Genomic DNA, 20277 nt, shown 5'->3' with positions numbered 1-20277 from the left:
GGCGGCCAAGAAGGCCAACAGCGTCCTGGCCTGTATCAGGAACAGTGTGGCCAGCAGGACTAGGGAAGTGATCGTGCCCCTGTACTTGGCACTGGTGAGACCCCACCTCAAGTGCTGTGTCCAGTTTTGGGCCCCTCACTACAAGACAGACATTGAGGTGCTGGAGTGTTTTGAGAGAAGGGCAACACATCTGGTGAGGGGTCTGGAGCACAAATCTTAAGAGGAGCAGCTGAGGGAGCTGGGATGGTTTTTTTTCTGGAGAAAAGGAGGCTGAGGGGAGACCTTACCACTCTCTACAACTACCTGAAATAAGGTTGTAGTGAGGTGAGGGTTGGTCTCTTCTCCCAAATAAGAAGTGATAGGATAAGAGGAAATGGCCTCAAGTTGCACCAGGGGAGGTTTAGAATGGATATTGGAAAAATTTCTTCACTGAAAAGGGTTATCAAACATTGGAACAGGCTGCCCAGGGAAGTGGTGGAATCGCCATCCCTGGAGGTATTTAGAAGACAGGTAGACGTGGTGCTGAGGGACATGGTTTAGTGGCGGTTTTGTCAGTGGTAGGTTTATGGTTGGACTTGATGATCTTAAAGGTCCCTTCCAAGCTAGACGATTCTATGATTTTATTCTTCTGGGTATTCTCTGTGATCCGTGGAACTTTTATGGTTGAATCTAGTTGTATTAATATGGGAGCATTTGAAATTTTGCATCCTCTGCTCTCATCAAACCAACACCAGTATCTGTTAGTATCCCTACTGCTTTTACCGTACTCTGCTTTTTCTACAAGGACAGTGTAGCAACTGTACTAGTAGTACTAGAAAGAAATGTGTGCTGTGTTTGGATTCATGAATAAGCACAAGAATACACCCCCTCACCCTCCAGTTCATCACGTAGCTGGAATAAAAAGGAAGTGGATATAGGAGTAGGACATGGAATGGGGAAGGAGTAAGGTAAAAGCAAAGGTAGGGAGGAGAATGTGGGAGCTGTGCACTAAAGGAGAGAGACTGGTAATGGAATCATAAAGAAAACTGTACGTGAAGGGTATGCAAATATATCAAATGGTGTAGGGAACTGTGCTGAGTTTCTCTAAGCTACCTTCTATCCAACATATTTTCACTCTCCCATATATGCATTTGTGTTTTTCTGCATTATCTAACATTCTGGTAACCTAAGTTATTTTCTTGTGCAGCGCTTATTTTTAATTCTGTACAAACTTAAACCTCAAGCTCAGAGGAAAACAAACACCCACAACCTCTTCCAATCCAGACTAATCAGGTCTGTCTTGTCAGTGACCTCTGTAATTAAAGCATCTTATCATGAATTATCTCTCCTCATTCAGTCATTCATATTTAGAAGGGTCAGCAGTTGAGCATTGTTGACAGAAGAGGAAATGGCTCTGTCAATATGAAAGTGTTTTTCCTTCATGTGGCTTCTGTTTTTTGCTGTATATAAAAAATTTTCCTATTGTGACTTTGGAACAACTAGGCCCAAATAGGGATTGATAAAAACCAGTCTTGTTCATGTGGTGCTGCATGAACAGGTAGTTAGAAAAGGGTCACACAGCAAGAGTGAACTGAAATAGGTTTTTCTATGTTAACTAGTAAAAGAAAAAATGTAACCCATCCTTTTGGGTTACAGTGTGATACTTGTTTATCTCTGCCAGATGCTTTTGTGCCTTGAGTGAAACTTTTTCTGTATGTAAATTTTGAAAAACCATTTTTGAAAGCTGGAATTTTTCCACTTGTATATAGCAAAAAATGAATAAAGAAGAGTTGCAGAACAGCTGCTTTTCTGGCCATATTGTATAGACAGCTCTTTTCTTGATTGCATAATGTCCTAGCGGTGGTTACAGCTTTTTCTTGGGGGGGCATATTGATGAAGAATTAGGTAGGTTGAGGTGCTTAGCTGTTGCTCTAATGAAATCTAGCAGCCCCAGGTGAGGAGATACAGCATAGGCAAAGCAGTGCTCCACAGACCGCAGTTCAAGTGACCCTTGTCTAAGGCAGTAGGTTAAGGGAGCTAATTAAGGATGCTTTGGATCTAAACCAGGGTTTTGGCTCTGAGCAATGAGCTGATTAAGCATAGCGTAGCCCAGGTAACAATGCATCTTCCTCTGCTCCCCTTTGAGATTCACTGATGCGCAGTAGAGGAAAAATTTGCACTACCCAGTGCCCTGAGAAAGCCTGGGCTGCCCTGCCTGACCCAGAGACCTACTGAGCTTCCGTGGCTGGCACCGGAGTGCACATCTCTTACTGCCACTTGACAAGCATAGATCATGCTTTCTCCTTCCAGCAGCTCTCAGATGGTTGGTGAAATGTCATAAAAGCCCTAATTTTGGCCCATGTACTAGTTCACCTGTCAGAGGCTGCTTAGTTCAGGCAATTATCTGTCACACATCTGTTGTTACATGACTGGTTTGGCTTGTAACAGGTCAAACTATCCAATCTTAATAACAATAAAACTTTTTGAGCTGAATCTTGTGTTGGTAGAGTGGCTCAGTCCTTCTGGTGTCCCCTGAAAGGGCTGATGTGTCAGGGTTAAAGCTTCTGTATTGCTAAAATTTCTCTTTTCAGTGCAGTCTGTTTCTTCTGTCTTGAGATGTGTAGACTGTCATGCTGTGACTTGCTCTCAACTTCACCTCGAGCACTGTGTCCTGGTTTGTGTTTCCGCTCTCTGTAGCTGCCTTCTGAGAATTGCACTGTAAGCACTGGCCTAGAGGGGCTGACAGCTGTGAGAAAGGGAAAAGGAAAGTCTGTTAGACTCTGGCAGTATTTTGCTGCTGAAGAAATGCCACGTAGCTGCTGAAGAGGCTTCCATTATTTAGATAAGCCATTAAGTTTTAATTATTCTCAGTAATCTTATTGTAGGAAGTCAGAGGAAAAGTTACTTGAGGCCTTGTGTTGTGCAGATCTGTGAACATGATGGCAAATTCCATGTTGTCTTTATTGATGCATGGAGTAAAACCTTACTGCTGATCAAGCATCACTTGGATAGACAGTCCTTGGAGTTTGCTGGTTTTGTTTCAAGTGTGTCTTCCTGGCTTTTGTAGAACACTGGCAAAGATGAGGAAGCTGAAAAGGGAAGGATAATGCCTGGACTACAGGATTACCTTGAGGCTTGAGACCCCTTCTTGGCTGCTGATAACATGTATTATCTTGGGCAAATCACTTAGTTGGTTTTTTGGGGGTTTTGGTTGGTTTTTTTTAATCTCAATCTTCCCCTCTGTAAAATGGGCTAGTAGCACTGCATGACTTCACTAAGGAAACCATAGTAAGGAGTGGGATAAGCTTGGAATGGTGGTGGTTAGTACCACCTTAGTCACTGGGACCTGAAATAGGGAAAAGAGAGAACAGTGTTCTTGCTTTTTCTTGGCCAGGGTACCATTTCTAACCTGTGAGGTCTGAATCCGTTGGGCTAGAGCTGATTTCCTGTGAAAGTGTGAGGGAGATCCACAGTTGACCAAAAAGCTGTCACCTTTTTCCTTATTCCACTTTGAGTCTTTAGTCAGTCCTTTTCTTTGAAGGAAAACGTGAGAAGAGTTGTGTTGGTGACTTGTATTGTGCAATTTTTCCAGAAACAAAAGTTTGAAGACTGCAGACCCACAACAGCTTCTTTGTTTATGCTTTCCAAGCTTATAACCAAGAAGCATGAGTAGATGTTTATCAGAAGTGAGGCACATATGGAAAATGTGAAGGTACTATACAAAGGGTGGTAAGAAGATTCCAGAAGGCATTGAAGAGCAGCATCCAGGCTGTGTAAATACCAATTTTCTTGACATCTTCGGTAATAAAATGACAATATTTTCATGCATATAACAGTTAATAAGTGGTTTAAATCACCATACATGTACTCTACCCACCCCCCATGCAGACACGCATCGTTTGTTAACCATGCAGGTTATATGTGTATTCAATGCATGCATGATGAAGTTTCATATAGGAGTAGTTCTACCCCCTGTTCTTCTACTAGATTTTTTTGTGAAGATTACCATGAAGAGTTACTTACAAGTAAGCGTACTCTTTTAAGAATGTTTTGAAAACGTTACTGAAAGCACTAACCTGGAATGTTCTTGCTTCTTGAAAGCTGGAGACGATGCAAACATGGGTGCTTTTATCTTCCCTGCTTACTCGTATCCTGCTCAGTCACCTGGCAAACTTCTCCTGCTGGATCACTTTAAGAAAATAACTTCACAACCTCCTTTGGAGATGCTCTGGAAGGTTGTTCTGGACATCTCATGATTCTGTTCTTATGTCCTGTACTTGGTTTTGAGAATACTCTTTTTTTTATTCGTACTGTACTTAGTGAACAGACTGGACATTAGGAAGAAGTTCTTCACCACGAGGGTGGTGAGATGCTGGAACAGGTTGCCCAGAGAGGTGGTAGACGCCCCATCCCTGGAAGTTTTTAAGGCCAGGCTGGATGGGGCTCTGAGCAACCTGATCTAGTGGGAGGTGTCCCTGCCCATGGTAGGGGTGTTGGAACTAGATGATCTTTAAGGTCCCTTCCAACCCTAACGATTCTATGATTAACTGTTGTCCTGCTGTGTTGTGTGTGTTTTGTCTTTTTAAATGTAATTCTCAAGTCTATAGTGAAATTAGTGTACAAATGCTACTATGTAGCTCTTAGTGACATCCAGCTCAGATTTCTTCATGTAATAACAAAAAAATGTACTAATGTGTTCCACCTGGCATCTCCCGAAGTCTATATGCTGCAGCGTCTGTATGCTGCTTAAAATTACTATTTTCTTCAGAGCTCAGTAACCATTCTGTTGATGATGCATCAGTTGGAGTAGAACGTGGTTCCTCACAGTTTGATTAGATGAGAATGGTTTGATTATACCTGTTCGTACCACTACAAGGAGCTAAAATGTGTAGGCAGTACCCTAAATAACTACAAGTTTATACAAGAAGCAGGTACATTCAATATGAAGAATTGATTTTTTTTTTTCTGAACAACAGCCCTTCAGAAGATGCATGGTCCAATTCTCCCTGCCATCAGAACGAAATTCTGTTGAAGTCCAAGAATCTGCAGCTGTTAAATTATCTGTTGGCAGGTTGTCTGGTTTTTGCCTTGTCTCAGGAGGGAGTGTTTTTAATAGCACTTCTTTGATTGACGGTAGACACTCACAAATTGATTGACTGCCTGGTTTTTACACAGCTTTTAACAATAACCTGTAGTGTAGACAACAGAAGCTGTCTTATGCATCAGTTGAAAGATTTATGGTTTGTTACTGGAAGTAACTTAGTGAAATAATATAGAATATTACACAGTTAACAAGAAGAGTCCCAAAATACAGCCTAAAATTACTAAAAAGCAGAAAGTCTCCTGTGCTATAGAGGAAAATGGAAGAAAAACAAATAATAAAGTCTGCAGAGATCAGTTTTGAATGGTAGAACTAGGTCTGTAGTGACTGTAGTCTGACTGCAACATCAGATGAGTTAAAATTTTTGGTGGGTAAATGTTGATAGCATAAAGTTCTTCATTTGTTCCTGAGGGCTTTCTCTTCTTTTGAATTTATACGGAGCATGATGAAATTGTGTGTTTTGAAGGCTACTTCTTAAAATAATTTCTGATGTTGAAACATAGCACAATACATGAGACTTGATCCTCTAGAAGCCTTTTCCAAGAGGAAAAAAAAAAAAGAAAAGTAAATACTTAAAATATTCTACTTTGTATAGACATAATTGTGACACAAATGATATAAATAATTACTTTGTTGCTTAAAATATTGCATGTAATATCAGAGATTTAAAAAAACACCTAAAAGCTTTGTAGGTGGATTTTAATGCTTATATCCAAACATATTTGAATTTCATGTTGGCTGATTGGTATGATGGGAGGAAACACTTGCATGTTTTGTCATCCTTTCAGGGAAAATAAGGCAGGTTTTTCCCTAATTGCATCTAAAAGCTTTGAGAGTGATCTATTTGAGAGACTCAACAGGCAGAAACTTGTTATGAAGAATTTTATTTCATGTTCATTATCGATTATCCTTTAAGAGACTTTGCATACAGATAGAGAATAGTCAAATGTTAGGAATGAGCTTCCTGCTGCTGGTCAGTGCTGACTGTTAGCAGGACTTGCAGTGGCTGGGAAATAGAAGCCTGTTAGAAGTAATACTGTACAAGGAAGAAGAATATAGCTTTATAAGTTTTAGCTTCAACTTGTCAAGTTATTTAAATCAGAAACGTCCCATATTAAATAGTTTCTGAATTCTGTCTCTTGGGTATTCTAGTAGTCACTTTACTTTTTGTGAAAAATTGAAGTGCATACTTTTGATTAGGCCTTTTTTAGTATTTCCATAGCGCTTCTTCTGTGGCAAGCTCATAGCGTTTTATATTTGGGTTGAGACCCGTTCTATGGAGAAAGTAACTGGATATGTCATTTATGAATTTTGGTGTGTGTTGGAGTTTAACACTGGAAAGTAGAACTGAAAGCAGAACTACAGCAGAGATCCCTGTACAAGGGTTAAGTGCATTAATAATAGCACTTTCCTTGACTCTTGAATAATGTTTCTTTGCTGTTCAAGCAGGCACAGCAAATTTAGTTTGGAACCATATGTATGGAACCATATGTTCCATATATATGTATGGAACCATACATGTGTTCCCACAGCTGGCTTTGAAGAGCAAGAAGCTAAGCAGAGTGTAACTTTTTGGGGGACAATGAGATCGTGTTTAGGGAGGAGGTTATTTTATATAAATGCAGATTCATGATATTGAAGGTAGTTTCATGTGAAGAATATTCTTAATTTTCTTCTTTGATCACAAGGTGTCTATAAAATTCTGTTCCATTCCTTGTTCCTCAGCTCCACCTTCCCAGTTCAGTTAAGCTTAAAGTTGGTGTGACGCTGATTTGCCTCTAGAAGTACTGATAAAGGTCTCACTGTATGTTTGATTGGCAGTCAGGTCCCTTTGTCCATTTTGTAATGAAGTTTTCAGTTCCAGATGCCTAGATGTCTCCAATTTTAGAATTAAAATTTATAGATATCAAGATAGGAAAAATATTATTGTCTTCTGATCAGCTGTGTTTTATTTCTGCTGAAGAAGGTTTTTTAATTTCTTTAGTCATGCATGTGCATGATTAGGAATAAATTTAATCATATTTTTGGTTTTACCTGAAAACTCTTCTATTCTGGAACTACAAATTCAGAAAACATGAAAGTGGGTAGTTTTTTGTTATGAGGCATCAAAATAACCAAGTTCTGGGTCTAAACAAAGTCCTTTATTTTCATGGCAAATTAACTTGGAACTAGAAATGTGAATAAAACTTGCCTTTTCAAGCTAGTGTTTTCTTAATTGACAGAATATTGTGGTAAGTAATGTGCTGTGGTTGGATTATGAAATATCAAGGTGATAATACTTTCACACTGTTGACAATACTCTATCAAACAATTCATTGCAGCTGCGTTGGGCAAGCCTGTACACCAATTGTAGTAAGTGAAAATTTGTCTTGCCATGTCAGTGATGTATTTCTGCCTAGGACAAATATGAAAATACAGATTAGTCTCTGCTTGGATCTTGCCATACAAAGATTCAGTAGACAATAGTTTACTGGTGTCATCAACTTTAACTTGGCAAAATGGTGTCCTTAATGCTTGTTATTTCTATGGTTCTTTCTAGTTCTACTATTATCTTGTTTTTATTATATTTTTGGCAGGTTGGGAGGTCAACAGAAAGCCCCATAGACTTTGTAGTAACAGATACTATTTCTGGAAGTCAAAATAATGATGAAACCCAGATTACGCAAAGCACCATATCCCGTTTTGCATGCAGGATTGTTTGTGACAGGAGCCCACCATATACAGCAAGGATTTTTGCAGCTGGATTTGATTCTTCTAAAAATATATTTCTTGGTGTAAGTACTACTAATAATTGCTATGTACGAGCAAACTCTGGTTTTATTCTCTGTTACTTTCAAGTCCCCAAATTCCCTTTTACTAGTTGATAACTTATACTGTCATTAGACTTTTATTGCTTCAGTGTACCAGCTGCAGTGTTAAGTAGAAACTGCAGTTTTATGTGCCTAATTTATTAGCAGCATGGACCCGTGGTCATAATTGTTGTTAACAATGCAGCTCTACTTTAGTAACTTTTAGTCGATTTTCTTTAGGCTTGTTTGATATATTCTTGATACTCATTGTGAATAAGCTGCTGTTGCAGTACGGAGCGCTGAAGACCAAGGAGCACATCAGCTGCTTTATGGAAAAGGATTTGCCCATTGCAATGGTATTCCATTATGGTGGTTAGGAGTATCTGTACTGCTGACCTCTGAGGCCATAACTCTTACCTGACCTGCAGTCAGAGGTACTCAACTGAGTTAAAAATAATAATATTTAAGATAGAATAGTAATTGAAGATGCATAAGCAAAAGATGTTACCACCCTGGCACAAGGTGTTCTTAAAGATGTTGGGTGGGTTTTTTTTGTAGGTATATGTCTAAGCACTGCCGGCTGATGAGGAAATATTGTGTTTTAGACAATGCTTGTGAAACTTTAGTCTAAAAACTTTTAGACAAACTCTTTTTTCTTTTTCCTGGAATGGTTGTCACACACAGGAAAAAGCAGCAAAATGGAAAAATCCTGATGGCCACATGGATGGATTGACAACTAACGGGGTGCTGGTCATGCATCCAAAAGGAGGGTTCACTGAGGAGTCCAAACCTGGCGTTTGGCGGGAGATCTCGGTCTGTGGTGATGTGTACACTCTCCGGGAAACCAGATCTGCTCAGCAAAGGGGGAAACTGGTAAGTTGAAAGTAACTGGTAGTTAAAACAAGGGATCCTTGTTTTCCTGGCACTGAAGGGAGACAGTCATAAGGTGACCGCAGAGTAATAGCGTTGTCCCTACATAGTGAGCACTGAAATTATCTAAGTTACAGTAGGTTCTGTACTGCTATTCTGTTTCTGCCTAGACAGGAGAACACTCTTACATTTTCTGCTAATGTCACATTTCCAACTGGAAAAGCATAGAGTGTTAAAGCTAAATAAACTTCGCTCTTGAATCTCCATCTATGAAATGTTCTCCTGGGACATGGGGGCATCTGGAAGTTTGTGCATAGGGAGCTGTCTTTTGCAGTACTGTCTTACAAGGAAGAGTCCACTTGAACTCAAAACAAGTTTGGATAACGCACCTTCTGTTTGATTTACCTGTCACCAGGAAGATAAGAGAAGCCCTGCTAAATATATTCCTGTTTTATCCTGTGGAGCAGGATGGGCTCTGCCTTTACCAAAAGTGAAAGGTTTCGGACCTGTGGCATATGTAACCAGGAGAGAGGTTCCCATGAAAGACTATGTTCACGTCTCCATAGAAGATGGAACGGAATTCCCATAGCACGCTCATTCTTTCCCCTTCCTGAGATCTGTGGGGCCTAGGAAGGAGAAATGCTACTATCACTCATCCTTTTTTTTTTTTTTTTTCTTCTCCCCCCCCCCCACACAAAGGGAGGGAAATCAAACACCCCCATATAGAAGTAACCCAGCAAAATACACAAATAAGTGTATTTTTGGTCAGGCAGATGAGCTTCCCCAAAAGTCGTCCTCGCCTCTGGTAGGTTAGAATGCTCTCCTGCCTGCAGACCTGGAAAAGCCTTTGATTTCATCAGTTTTGCTCTTTGTTAGGATTTGGGAGGTGAGAGGATATTTAAGGGGCATCTTCACAGGAGCTGAAGGTGTGCCTTCTGTTTTATAATTTCATCATCCAGCTGCCAGAGTTTAAAGACTCTGTCAGTGCATGGAGAGGGGAATATCCTTATCTTCATGCCAAAGTTGCTTTTGTGCTGCTACCCTGAGTTCCCATTAGCTTGATGGTGTTAAAGGTATCCCACACACTTGCACTGAACTGACTTTCCAACTTTGCCATTGGCTTTGCAGAAAACTGACTGTTTAAAGGAGTTAGGAAAATGGGGTTTGAATATTTTGTTCTGCTTTCAGTAGGAAGCCTGCAGTACATAACCTGCTTTGTCACTTTAATGGTGGCAGGCACACATCGCCTCGGGGACTGGGACAGATGATGTTGCAATTGCGCCCTTTGTACATGGTTAGCAAAACACCTTTTTAGTGCTGCTAAAGAAAGGCAATGCTAAAACAAATAAATTCCCTTCTCTGCATCCAAAATGACTTGAATTCTCATTTAAATAAAATTACATGGCATGTTGGTATTGATGCGATCAGTATTCGTTGACTGGGTTCATAAAACCAAATGCACACTGTATAATGAATTGAACACATTGCATATGAGAAAGCTTTTGCTTTGCTGTTTGTGAAGGAATTGTCTGAAAAGTGCATCAAATTAAGGCTTCTCTCATCACTACTGGAACCACTGAATTTTTTTGCTGGAAGTACTTTACACTGGTGACCTTTTAGGATGTCCGGTAATGGTAGGACTAGAGGGAATAGATTAAAACTAGAGATGGGACGATTCAGACTGGATGTTAGGAAGAAGTTCTTCACCATGAGGGTGGTGAGACACTGGCACAGGTTGCCCAGAGAGGTGGTGGAAGCCCCATCCCTGGAAGTTTTTAAGGCCAGGCTGGACGGGGCTGAGCAATCCGACCTAGTGGGAGGTGTCCCTGCCCATGGCTGGGGGTTGGAACTAGATGGTCTTGAAGGTCCCTTCCAACCCTAACAATTCTATGATTCTATCTGTAATCTGTATTGTACCACCTAGGTACTTTGTGCAAGGATGATCCACAGTCAGTCTGTAAATGTAAACTGGATTAAAATATAAATGCCAAATTGGTTGTTATTCGTAGAATTCTTAGGCAGACGTGATGATTTCATGTGACCTACTTAATGTGCAGGTTGTTTGTTTTGCTTTAGTGGTATTTTCTGTGCACTTTCTATGTATAAAGCCAGGCAGTAGGTCTGTTTTCCTCTTTAATTTCATAAAGAACCTTTTTAATGTATTCATCACTACTGATCTGGTAGCAATAGCATAAGTTGTTTATATGTTTGTGACATTAAAATACATTAAAATAAAGAATACTTCAGCAAAGTGCTATGTGTGTTTGGCATAATCCCTTGAAAACGTTTTAAGTACCTGCTTTTAGTCAGATGAGAGAAGCCTTCAGGCAGCGCACATTGGGGCTGTATTTGCATGGAATGCCTCATTAAATTAAGAGCCTAACTACTTGGGGTGGTTAATTGTTCAGAAGTTGAGCCTGTGTGGCTTCAGTTGCAGAACTTGTCACTTGAGAAGTTCAACTGGTAATTCACTCTGCTGTAATGATAATCTATGAAAGTACCTGTGCATGTAGCTGCTATTGCGTTTGTCATTTATCCCTAATGTATCTGTGGAAGAGCTCTGCTCTTGATGAGGTAGGCGGTGGGAGTTCACGCTTCTGCAAAATGCTTTACACTTGCCACAGGCCAAAAAAAAAAATGGTATGTGAGTAGCAGGACAGCTAGTCTGTCCTGAGTAGCAGTTTTTAGTCCAAAAAAAGATCTTTTGCTGCATGAGCAGCCTCTGCCAGTCTTCGTGGGCAAAGATTCCAGGAGAGCAATCTGCTAATACAGCCCTTAAGGAATGGCAAGTTTCCTCTTCAGTCTTGATAGAATATTTCAGCAAATACTACCTTAAACATGAGAGAGGCATGCAGAGAACCAGTATTTGAGAGGAGAAACAGGGTTCTCAGAGGTACAGGGTATTTGTGAAGAAGTTGGTGATTATTAATGGTAATATCTTTCCCAAAGAATTACAGGAAGGAAACATGTATAATAATTAGTATTGCCATAGCACGTAACAGTTGCAAGTTTAGGACCTGCTGTACAAGCACAGAATAAGAGACCAGTGCTCATTATAACCTTAAATATAGGATAAGAGACAAGAGATGGATTCAGACAAATGGGTGGCCACAAGGAAATGATATGACAAAATGAAATACTAGGGAGGGTAATGATTTGATAAGAAAGACTACACGTTTACAGAACTAACTCAGTTGGCTGTAAAAGCTCTCAGGCTTAACTGCTTATTCCTGTGTTCTGCCACTAGGTAGAAAACGAGACCAATGTCCTACAAGATGGCTCTCTCATTGACCTGTGTGGAGCCACCCTTCTGTGGAGAACGGCAGATGGACTGTTTCACACTCCAACTCAGAAACACATTGAAGCTCTGCGACAGGAGATAAACGCTGCCAGACCACAGTGTCCTGTTGGGTTAAACACTTTAGCATTTCCCAGCATCAACCGTAAAGATGTGGTAGAAGAGAAGCAGCCTTGGGCGTACCTCAGCTGTGGTCATGTTCATGGCTATCACAACTGGGGACATCGCAGTGACACAGAAGCCAATGAGCGGGAATGTCCTATGTGCAGAACCATTGGCCCTTATGTGCCTCTCTGGCTTGGTTGTGAAGCGGGCTTTTATGTGGATGCTGGTCCTCCAACTCATGCTTTCACCCCTTGTGGACATGTGTGCTCTGAAAAATCTGCAAAATACTGGTCTCAAATCCCACTGCCTCATGGTACTCATGCATTTCATGCTGCCTGCCCTTTTTGTGCAACACAGCTGTCTGGGGAACACAACTGCATCAAGCTAATTTTTCAGGGTCCAATTGACTGATACCACTTTGCAATGACCACAATAACATTGTCTTTAACAATTTACTGTGAAGATTTTGCCACTAACTCTAGATTTTACCTTTTTTTATAATGTTATTAATAAGGTGGTAGGGTGGGGATGGGGAACTGACAAGGAAATTGTGAGGGACTGTGGTGGAATTGGGATACATTGATACCTGGAACTTGACAGATATCAGTGGTGTTGCATGCTCAAAAGCAGCATATTCATGAAGTCTTCTTGGTCAAATTGTAGTATATTTGTAATCTTTTTATTAGTACCCTGGATCAGAAAAAGGTGTCTTAATGATTTTTTTTTAAGCTAAGATTTTTTTAATGGAAAGGTTTTTTCTTCTAAACTTTGACAAGCCTTTAAAAACCTATTTTTCAAATCTAGAAGGAACATGCAGAATGTAACTGTCTTTAATTTGCAATATAATTTAACTTGAATAGTTTCTCAAGGAGCTAACACAGAATGTGTGGACAACCATAGGTGAATGTTCACTAGAGATAATTGGGTACTTAAGAGAAAAATTAGCTGCCTAAATTGTAGAGTATAAAAGCTATTAAAATATCTATTACGGTATAACACAGCTGGCCAAAAAGGCATCAAGGATTACTTGAAACTGAGGAAATCCTGTTTGCATTGATTTCCTTTCAGTGTAATAGATATCCACTGTTCATTATGTATGGTATATGGCTGATTTATTTTTTCTTTCTTCTTTTTTTTTTCCCCTGTTTAACCTGCATCTGGTGAAACTGCTTTACTTTTTACATACTTAGTTCTGGTTTTTTAAGCCAATGTTCTGTATATGTATAATCTGGCCTTTTTTATTTCTGCTTAAGTTAGCTTGCCCTAACCGCTCCTTGCATGCCCAGGACCATTGGGTTAATTGAGATGTAGCGAGCCTTTAAAAACTGCATTAATAAAGGGGTAGTGCTGCAGCAAGACAGAAGGTTTAGGTACAACTTATACAGAACTTACTTACATAAACCTGAATTCACAAGAGCACTTAGTTTGTGTTTAAATATAAGCCCATGGATGGAACTGTTTAAATTCTCAAGTGCTTCAATGGATTGTGGTTATATGCTGTTATGTTTTGAAATAAAAAAGCAATTAAGAATAAGTTAATTTTTTTAAGCTCACTTACTAGCCAGACTGCTGTAAGGAGAGCATCATTTCTAGTTCAGCTGAGTATTTTTGTTCAGTTTTCAACTTGCTGCCATCTGTCACCTTTTTTGCAGATTGAGATGTGTTTGTATCCATTTTTTTTTTTTGAATGTTTGCAAATCAAACAACATTCAAATGTAATCAAATATATGCACCAGGGTGGTACATCTGAAATGGATCACTTGAAATTCCTGACTTTTTAAGAGAGCTGGTAAATGTTTACTATGGAAATAATTAAATCAGAATTTCATATGAGATGTACCCTGCCCACTGTTAGTTTCATTTCATACAGAATGATAACTCTTTGATTTGTGGGTTTTTTCTTTTGCTTTCTGTACTCTTGGTATCTGAGGTATCAATCTATCCAGGTTAAAAAAAAAAAAGAGAATTTGGGAGAAAATTATAACATCTCTAGATGAAATTGATCATTCAAGCTCAGTTCTGTTTAATCAACTATAGCTTTTTGCTATACTTGTGCCCTTTGTATAAATATATAATTTATATGATTTTAATATATACTGTATATATATACTTGAATTGGCCTGTTCATATTTTGGTTGTAAAATTGTTTTATAGTTAACCTTATAAACATTTTACATGTCCCTTGCCAATGGTGATGGGATGTACTTTGTCTGCTGCTGTTTTTAATATAATTTTGCTGTATAAATGTTCAGCATTTTAATAATTTGAAAATAGCTTTACTCTTCTTTTTATGCTTTTGCTGTTAAAAAAAAAAATTTTTTTTTCTGCAGCATTTTCTCTAACAATCCCAAACTGTACAGGTTTTGTCCTACTCAGTGATTGGAAATAGGATGAATCTCATTAACCTAAAACTATATGCTTCTTCCTAGTGCCTTTTCAATGAGATCCTCTTGTGATTCTGTATTCCGAGTCCTTACTCCCACAAGACAACCTTGTGGCTAATCTTCATCAAGAGTGGCAGCCCAACCAGACAGGGAAGAAACGCCTTTGGCCTTCAATTCCTTGTCGTGGTTTCTGTCATAAATGTGAAGGTGCCTCTTCCTTGTTGCTATTCAGTACAAGTTCCTCAGGTCCCATATGCATACTGCAGCATTATTTCTATTTAGCATATACCTCATCTGCGAGAGGCAGCCTCACCTCCACCTCCTTCTTACTGGACTCCGTGAAATACTTAACTCTATTTCTCACAAGAGATACTATGAAAACACACTTCCGGGAAATGTTCCTTGTTGAATTAAGGTCGTGAGCCCTGTGTTAATTCTGGTGGCCGGAGGTCTTGAGCTCCATGTACGACAACTTCCAAGGTCTGGGGTGGCAACTGTAGTGCTGAGCTGATCAGGACTTGCATGTGTAGTCTTTCTCTGAGCGTAAATGGATTGTAAATGCGCAGGTTCCTAGGCATCTCTGCTATCGAGCTGCTTTACTCTTTTCCTTCAGTCTTGCAGTTTAATTGCTGCCTCAGGGCTTCGTATAGCTACGCCCTGTGCAAAGTGAATGTACGGCATTAGAGGAATCCTCACTGGAAATACTAGCACACCATCTGGTTGTGGTGCGTCTGGCTTGCGTGAAGTGGTAGACTGGCTAATGGTTTGTATCCAAGGGAAGTGTCCATTTGAAAAGACTGTTTTCAGTGAGATTTTTGTTTCTTTCACTGTTGGCAGTTCTGTATAACACAAGAAATACTGCAGGAAGGATAATACTCCTCTTACCTGGGAAACAAACTTCCATAGTTCTTTTGTATGAATCCAGGTACTTTGCCATTAATTGGTATTGAAATCTAGGGCGAATCCCGCAGAGCTGGATTTACTGGGAAGGCAGGAGACCTTGTAGCATTGTTTTTCTCAAACGCTGCTGCCACATCTGCGGCTCTGATCAAATGAGGGACCTTTTGGCTGCTTAGCCTTTTTCTCCTCTTCAGTAAACACACACCTTCACTGGTCTGGTAACTCAATTGGAGGAAGGTGTTTCTGGATAAATAAGACCGGTTCTGTTTGGAGGGAGTAAACTTGAGAACCACCCTCAAACTTTGTTTTGAAAGTTTATTTCATGATTTCGGTGTTATGATATTTTTTGCACACCATTTCAAATGCTGGCAATGTATTCTGTAAGGATTTTTTCACCTGTTACTGTTGATTCCATTTGAATGCTTCAAAACCAGGTTTGACTGCATAACTTACAGATAAAAGTATTTTTCTAGTCTAATCTTAAAAAAAAAAAAAAAAAAAAACCAAAAAAACCCCACACCACCAAACACATAAACTGTCATATCCACGCACGCTGAAGCTATAACACTTTCCTTTTTCCTGGCAACTTTTTGATAGTGCTGAAGTCTAAATAGATGACTGAGTGGTGAGTGTTGTTCTTATTTTGAATCATGGTCCAAGTTGTACAAAAGAGTTGGCATGATACTGCATTTTAATCACAAATTTTTTTCAAATGTGGTCACTCTGTGCCTCACGGTACAGTAAATTGTACTGTACTGGCAGAGTAATTAAAGGAAGATTTATTTTTTTCTTTGTGGGGGTGGGAATGGGACTCAGAAAGGACAAAAGCCATTGTCAGGCTGGTTCCAGCAGGGACAGAACCACCTTGAAGCAAAGACATGCCAGGAGCCGATCAGAAATGTGATTGTAGCTGTTCCTGCTTTCAGACCTGGTTCATGCTCTAAAAAGGATTCTCCTTGGGTTGTTAGAAGCTGCGGGATGACATGGAAAGGCTGTGATCTTCCCAACAAAACACTCTGGTGTTTTAATGGCGGTTCCTGGAATTTGAGGGTTCCGCTTCACAGCCTGAGTGAGGAGCAGAGATGCTGACTGAATCACAGTGAGAAACTTCAATAGTCTCTGAAGGGAACTTGTTTTTTAACTCCACACACCACCGAAGAGAAACTGTGGGTTTCAACTGTGGTAACTCTCCCTTCAGTGCTGTTGCAGTAGCTGATTGCTTTGATCACCATTTTTTCATTCTTCTGGAAGTGGAAGGAAACTTCTCCAACACCATCATGTTTTTCTTCATCCAGCTCACCGTCTTGACCCTTTTCTGGGCCCAGAGAACTGTCGGCAGTGATCTGGCCATCTTGAGACCTGATAGAGGCACTTAAATGCATTTTTAGTGTGGTAGGAAAACTGCCCTGGCTTGGCTCCTCCTTTTGCTCAAGAGCTGCACGTATGCTTTTGAAATGAGCTGTGCTTGTCTGCTTTTTGCAGAGGAACGCTCTGTCACAGGTGGTTGAGTCTTGTTTTCCCCGAGACTTGTTAACATGCTGCATTTGATGCCGACTGGAATAGCCAGGTAGAGCTGTTGATCGGAACAGGTAGGAACAGATGTCTGTTAGGTGCTTGAGCTGTGTAGGTGTGGGCAGCCCAGCTATTCTGCAGTGTTCTGGCCAAGGATTCCTCCTCCTCATTTGCTCAGTTTTCAGCCTCCTGTGAGTTCTTGGCTCCTCTCACTTTCTATTTATCCATGTAGTTGCAGGTAAACAAGTAAATACAGCTTGGAAAGAAAACAAGGAAGAGAATTAAAAGATACCTTCAGGCTTGCTTATCTCTTCAAGGAAAATATATGAATTGGAGTTGCAAATGTCTCTTACAGACTTTTCTCATTATTATGATTTTTTTTTTTTATAAGCACCCTTCACAAGTCTCCACACTTGGTGATGTGAATTAAAAGGCAAAACTTAGAAGGTAAAGCTGGTTTGGGGTGGGTGGTGGGTGGAGGGGGATAGTTTCTAGGATGAAGTCGCAGTAGTTCTGCAGGCCCCGTGCAGCCTGGTCCCATTGACTGCAGCAGACGCTTCGGTCTTGAAAGAAGAGTAGGGTCAGCCTCGACGGGTAGGAAAGTCAGAGCTTTACTTTGTGTTGATCAGAGTTTTAATTTATTGGCAGTGGAACAAAAATATGAGTTGCTTGGACCACCAAACTACAGACAAAGCTGGTGGCTGTCAAGGTTTCCTCTTAACGGGGCATATATCTACCTTCCTGGTGGGCAAGCCAGTCTCCAGGTCACCTGGAAGTACCTTCTGTTTGTGTCATGGTGATTAGGGATGGGTATCACTTTCCTCTCAGATTAAAGATGCCATGGAGAGCCCCTGGAAGGCTCCTTCTTGTGGCACAACTGTAGGAAAAGTCTCGTTCACACACAGCGAGCCCTTTACAATGGAGAAGTGATGTTTACCTTTAAACAGTGTTAGCAGCTGTTAAAATTTCTGGGTATATTTGTAAAATTGGTCTTTTATACACCATGTGAAATGGACTGAAATAATTTCTTTCTTGTTGTACCTGTGGAAGTACAAGCCATTTTACAGGGAAAAAAAAATTAAAAAAAAAAATTAAAATATTATCTCAGTATTGTCCCAGACTCCTTCATTTTTTTTCCCCTGCTGGTTGGCTGTCAGGGTTTAACTTTGATTTGCAAAAACTTACTTCAGAAATAAACAGTTTCTCTTACTCTTTTTATCCCCTTTCTTCTCAACAAACAAAAGCCTTTGAGGATTCTTAAAGTATTCAAGGTAGTGGAGTGTATTCAGGTGTGAGTGCCCTGAAATTTCAGTTAATTCACTTCCCTGATTTTTAAATTGAACTGTTTGTTTTCAATGCCAACTGCCTTCTTGCGGTGTTAACATAATTGCTAAATAAAGCAATTTCCAGGAATAATATGCTTTGTGACTCTTAAAATTAATTTCCATAATGGTAATTCAGTGTTTTGTTTGCATCTGTGTATTCATCCCTTTTTGTGTGCTGTCCCTGGGAGTACATAAGCTTCATTTTTTAAAATGAGCTAAAATGAATTGTCTTTTTTTGTTAAGTAGAAAAAAAACCAACATTGGCGTGAGCATAGGAAAGGGAAATAAGGATATCGGCAACTTTCTGTGGATGTGGTTGTCTGCCAGCTGGCGATCGGGCTGCCTTGTAATTGAAGAGCGATAAATACTTGCCAGGGAAGATGCTCCCAGATGAACGGGAGAAGCTTTTGGGTTATTTGTGTGTTACTGTATCCAGCTCTCGATAAAAGAGCGAAACCTCTTTCCTCCGGGACCGTTGCGGTCTGTGTAGGGAAAAGCTTCGTTTCAAGACATCTTAAATGGGCGCAAAGTGGGCAAGCGCTGGATGGATGTGCTCAGACTGGTCTCTGCCCCAGTGGGTTTCTGAGTTAGGGATTCTGTGCTCGAAGAAAAGCAGCGCCTGGGTGAGGAACAACCGCTCATACCTGAGCGAAGATGGGGGTGAGCCTGTTTTCTTTAAAACAGTTGAAGGCAACCTGAGAGAAGTTGTTCTGCTGGGGACGTTGGTGGGGAGAGGTTTCTGCTGACCCTTAGAGGAGACAAGCCTTGAGGCAGGACAGGAACTGAGGCGGTTGGCAGTGTCTCTCTCTTCCAAGACAAGTGTTGCAGCTCAGATCCAAAAGCATCCCGATAGTACTCCTCAGTGGTAACCTTTCCTGGGTTTATTTATGCCAATTGTGCAGATTTTGTATCAGTTCTGTCAGACAACACCACAGGCTTTGGTTTTTGATTCAAATGTACAGCTTTCAGTCTGTTCTCAGTTCACTTTACGCAGGACAACAGGAGTAAACATCACCCTAATGATCCCATTCCCGTGCTGCTTTTCTCCTCGTTCTTCCAGCTCCCCGATGAAAGATGCTGTGCTCTTCTTCCCCTCCCAGCTGAAGAGAGTGTGTGTTCCTGCCTCCGTCTATAACCTGGCTGCAAAACTTCACTACTTAGTTACTGCAGCTTGTGTTGCCGGGAAATGATCTTTGTGAGAGGTTTCCAGAGCGTTTGTGATACCCTTTCAAGGTATTGCCATATGGATGCGTAGTATTTTTAGGAAGGAACTTAAGAAATCTCTTTCATGTAAAACTAAGGCAGACAGAAGTTTGACACGGGAGTCTGAGCCTGTTACTGCTTTTTCTTTTTAACTCGCTGAAAACTCAGGTCTGAAGACAGGCTCGAGATGAGGGAATACTGAACAGCAGAAGGGCATTCGGTAGAACCCAATTACATCAGTGCTTAAAATTATATATATGTATCTGTATAACTACATATGTATAGAAATACATTTTGTGGAGTATTTGCCTTAAACGCTGTATTCTTAAAACTCAACTAAAGCAGATAGCAAGGGCCCTGGCCTTTGAAGTGAGCAGGAATTTGATGCTTTTGGTAGCGATTGTCCTCTGTGAGAGCAGCAGAGGCAGGCAGGGATGGGAAGAAGGCTGTACTTACGTCTAAAACTAAGTTTGGACTCCCCCAATATGTGGTGAGGCTTTGGGGATTGCTGCCACCCTTTCCAGGGAAGCGGCTCCGACTCCCCTCCTCATTTGGGGGTTAAGCCGCGGAGGGTGGAGGGGGCTGTGCTGGCCATGGGGCAGGCTGAGCCTGCAGACGCTGCTGGGTTTCATCACGGGCGGTTTCTCTGTGGTCCTTCTATGCGACACCTTGTGAAGGTGAAGGAGGTGTGCTGTGGCATATTGGCTGCCGAAATCCAGCTGTGGCTCTTGCGGAGCAGCTGCGCAGCCAGGTGTTGTTAGCAAGGAGAGGAGCTGGGGCTTGGCCTCGGCCTCAAGGGTCACCTGGGATT

At 40.7% G+C, this 20277-nt stretch overlaps 1 protein-coding gene across 2 annotated transcripts in view; it reads left to right on the top strand.

Moving 5' to 3' along the window:
- Window positions 1-13975, top strand: part of PELI2 (pellino E3 ubiquitin protein ligase family member 2) — a 77256-nt gene extending 63281 nt beyond the window's left edge. For both annotated transcript variants that reach the window (XM_074584227.1, XM_074584228.1), the window contains exons 4-6: window positions 7657-7854; window positions 8554-8742; window positions 11987-13975. In XM_074584227.1, the coding sequence (XP_074440328.1) occupies window positions 7657-7854; window positions 8554-8742; window positions 11987-12553 (954 nt within the window). In that variant the 3' untranslated portion in view covers window positions 12554-13975. The remainder of the gene's footprint in view (window positions 1-7656; window positions 7855-8553; window positions 8743-11986) is intronic.
- The last annotated feature ends 6302 nt before the right edge of the window (window positions 13976-20277 follow it).

Source organism: Larus michahellis, chromosome 4 (assembly GCF_964199755.1).
Source record: "Larus michahellis chromosome 4, bLarMic1.1, whole genome shotgun sequence".
NCBI classification, from domain to species: Eukaryota; Metazoa; Chordata; class Aves; order Charadriiformes; family Laridae; genus Larus; species Larus michahellis.
Note: the sequence above shows the minus strand (reverse complement) of the source record. Positions and strands in the feature narration are given on the sequence as shown.